This window comes from Argiope bruennichi, chromosome 11 (assembly GCF_947563725.1).
Source record: "Argiope bruennichi chromosome 11, qqArgBrue1.1, whole genome shotgun sequence".
NCBI lineage: Eukaryota > Metazoa > Arthropoda > Arachnida > Araneae > Araneidae > Argiope > Argiope bruennichi.
Genome location: NC_079161.1, coordinates 7511386 through 7514851, shown reverse-complemented (window position 1 = coordinate 7514851; position 3466 = coordinate 7511386). Strand labels below are relative to the sequence as shown.

The window sequence follows — 3466 nt, the reverse complement described above, 5'->3', positions numbered from 1 at the left end:
TACGTTCCAGTGTCTTGCACAAACAACTTGAGAGCGCTATAGGTCTGTAGTGCAGAGGGTTAGAAAAGTCCTTGCCGGGTTTGAGGATTGGAATAACAATAGCTTCGTGCCATTGTGCAGGGAACTTCTGTTCAACCCAAATGCGATTATATAAGTATAGCAAATTTGAGAGAGAAGTGTTAGATAAATGGCGAAGCATGTTATAGGTAATTCCATCCGGGCCAGGACTGGAATCGTGTGATTTAGAGAAAGCTGAAATCAATTCATACATTTTAAACTCAGAATTGTATGGGAGAGATCTTCGGGTAGAAAACCGCAAAACCTTTCGTTCCGCGCGATTCTTTATAGCCACGAAAGTAGGCTTGTATGACTCGGCAGCGGAAACCTGTGCGAATGCATTCCCGAGAGTATTTGCAACGTCTGTGGGAGATGAAACTGTCCCATTTTCTGTTTTCAGTACTGGAAAGGAGAAATCATTATAAATTCCGTTTGCGGCTTTAACCTTTTTCCAAAGCAATTTGCTCGAAGTTGATGATGTAATTGTTGATATGAAGCGAATCCAAGATTCCCTCTGACTAAGACGGCGAATTCGCCGTGCATTAACTCTGGCAAGTTTAAAAGCAATAAGGTTTTCGGTTGATGGATACCTACGAAAAATATTCCATCTTTTCTTTTGTTCTTTGTAACTATCTCGGCAAGCATCATTCCACCATGGTCTTCGAAATTTACGCAGGCCTGGGGAATATTTTGGGATGGTGCTATTAGCAGCATAAATAATGCAATCAACAACTTTTTGCATTGCTTCTGTGATATCTGATACTTTAACCATTGCCTCGGTGATCTCTGCAAGTTGCGTAAAAGCAGTCCAATTTGCCCGCTGGAATAGAAAACGCGGAGGAGATGGAGTCGCACCGCCTCTATCAGCATGGGAAACAATTAATGGAAAGTGATCACTATTATAAAGATCCCCTGCAACTGTGAATTTCAGAAATGGTAGCATATCAGGAGAACATATGGCAAGGTCAAGATTATGGAAGCTAAGTGTAGGCTGATGGAAGTACGTTTTCTCATTATTACTGAGCAGACAGAGACAGTTATTTGTAATAAACTGTTCGATCTGCCGCCCACGAGAATTTGTACTGTCAGAACCCCATAAAGTGCTGTGTCCATTGAAGTCGCCGAGTATTAGAAAAGGTGAAGGAAGCTGGGCAATCAGATTGTTAAGCTGATGTTGATTAATCACTTCATGTGGTGGCAAATAAATAGAACAGACTGTAACAAGTGTTCTTGTATGAACCTGAACTGCCACAGCCTGTAAGGGAGTGTGTAATTTAAGAGGTGTACTGGGAAAAATGTTAGAAGTTAGGATACAGACACCTCCAGAATTATTTATTCCTGTGTTTGCATCCTTACGGACTATATTATAACCACGGAGTTTTAGAGAAATTTCGGAGTTCAGGAAAGTTTCCTGTATTGCCAAACAAGAAGGATGAAAGTGATTAATTATGTTCTTAATATCATCAATTTTGGACCTGAGACCCCGACAGTTCCAGGAAATGTAGGTACCCATTAAGAAAGTGGAATGGGAGGTTTGTCTTTAAAAACACTGTTTTGAGCATGCGAAGGATCGCAACTCATAGAAAAATCCTCCTCCTCTTCTGACGGATGGAGTGAAATATGATCAGGACTATTGGGCATGCCAAATAAGGACGGTAGGTCCTTCTGAACTAAGCCCTCAGTCGCTAGCCCCAAAGCGACAGAATTCTTTACTGTGAACGAAGGCAACTTTTTCACATCTGTTTTAGATTTATTTTTCTTTGAAAGCTTAAGTAATAAAGATTTTTGAGAAGTAGACCTGAGTTTCTTTCTATTGCGTTTGGTTGATATTGGAACAAAATCAGGGTTATGATCGGATTCGGTATCTACAATTGCAACTGGAACATCGGATCCAGAGCCCTGTTTAAAATCTTTTGTATCGTATTGAATTCCCACAGTTTTTAGCTGCCCCTTAACCGCAGAAGCATAGCTGGTTCCATATGCAGGTGTTCTAGCTCTCACAATTCGTCGAGCTTCAGGGAATGATACCTGCTCTTTGACCTTCACTGTGACTATTTCTTTTTCTAATTTCCAAGCAGGGCAATCACGGGAGAAAGAAGTATGTTCTCCTTTGCAGTTCACACATTTCTCTTTCGATGAACATTCAGTGCTCTCATGGCCAACTACTGCACAACGGGCGCAAGTTAAAGTCCCACGGCAGTTAGTCTTTGAATGGCCAAAACGCTGGCACTTGAAGCATCTTAAAGGGTTAGGTATACAAGGCCTTACAGGCAATTTCATATAGCCGGCCTTTATTGAATCTGGCAATTTTGGAGAATGAAAAGTTAAAATAAGATGTTTAGTATTTTGTAACTGTCCATCTCGCCGGATAGCAATGCGGCGGACATGCGTCACTCCTTGATTTTGTAATTTCTCAGTAATCTCCTCCAAAGGAACATTAAACAATTCCCCGCAGGTAATAACACCCCTCGAGGAATTCATAGAACCATGGGGAGTAATAGTAACAGGTATCGGTCCAAAAGATTTCAGCTTTAGAATTTTGTGGGATTGCTGTCGCGACGACACTTCAACAAGTAGGTCACCCGATCGGAGCTTTCGAACGGATGCCACCTCTCCAATGTTTCCAGTTAGAGATTTTTCGACCAAAAAAGGTGATACAGAGTGAAAAGTTTCTTTTTCCGTTGAAACACGCTTTACAATAAAAAAGATATCGAAAGGTTTTGGTAACGAAAGATGCCCACTGAAGGGAGCATTACGGCGAGGCCCCATGCGATATGAAAAGACTTGAGGTCCGACGGCACCGCCCACCACGGAGCCCAACAAGGGAAGGCAGCCACCGGCTCTGGCCATTCCCAGCCTCGGCGCTTACCTTGGTGCTGGCCGGAACCTATACGCTGGGAGCTACCCCCGGGGACAGTGACCACCCTTAACGCCAAGCCCAAGGAGTAGCCCCTTCGCTTGATCCCAAGCAAACTAACCACTCAGGTGACTAGCGACCAGCCGATTGATACACCGGGGACCACAGTGCACCGCCCGTCTAATGGGTCGCCACGCACGGCAAACACGTGGGAGTATTTGCTGTCCATGAGAAGCAGGAAGCAAACAGAGCGGCGGCAGCTTCTCATGGAGAGCTCCCTCGCCTACCCTCGAGGGAAAGAAAAAAAGGTGACAGTAGAAGGCGCAGAGGAGAGTAAACGTAAAGGGAGTAAAGATCCCTGGGTACCTCGGGATTGGGACACCCGTACTCACCTATAGTAGGTGAGCCCCTGAGGGGTCGTTGATAAACAAGATTATAGAAGTAAAACATATGGTCGCATTATATAAAAGGAGTTCAAATTCCAAAAACATTGAAATTTTTCATGGTGCAGTTTATAATTGGTTTAGTTTAATCTGGTTTTATAGAGCAAAA

The 3466-nt window shown here is 43.4% G+C and overlaps 1 protein-coding gene across 1 annotated transcript; it reads right to left on the bottom strand.

Annotated features, from left to right (window-relative positions):
• Nucleotides 1-1569: 1569 nt before the first annotated feature.
• LOC129957299 (uncharacterized) lies at nt 1570-2826 on the bottom strand. Its single transcript, XM_056069564.1, has one exon. The coding sequence runs from the start codon at nt 2824-2826 to the stop codon at nt 1570-1572; it is 1257 nt and encodes a 418-aa protein (XP_055925539.1).
• Nucleotides 2827-3466: the final 640 nt, after the last annotated feature.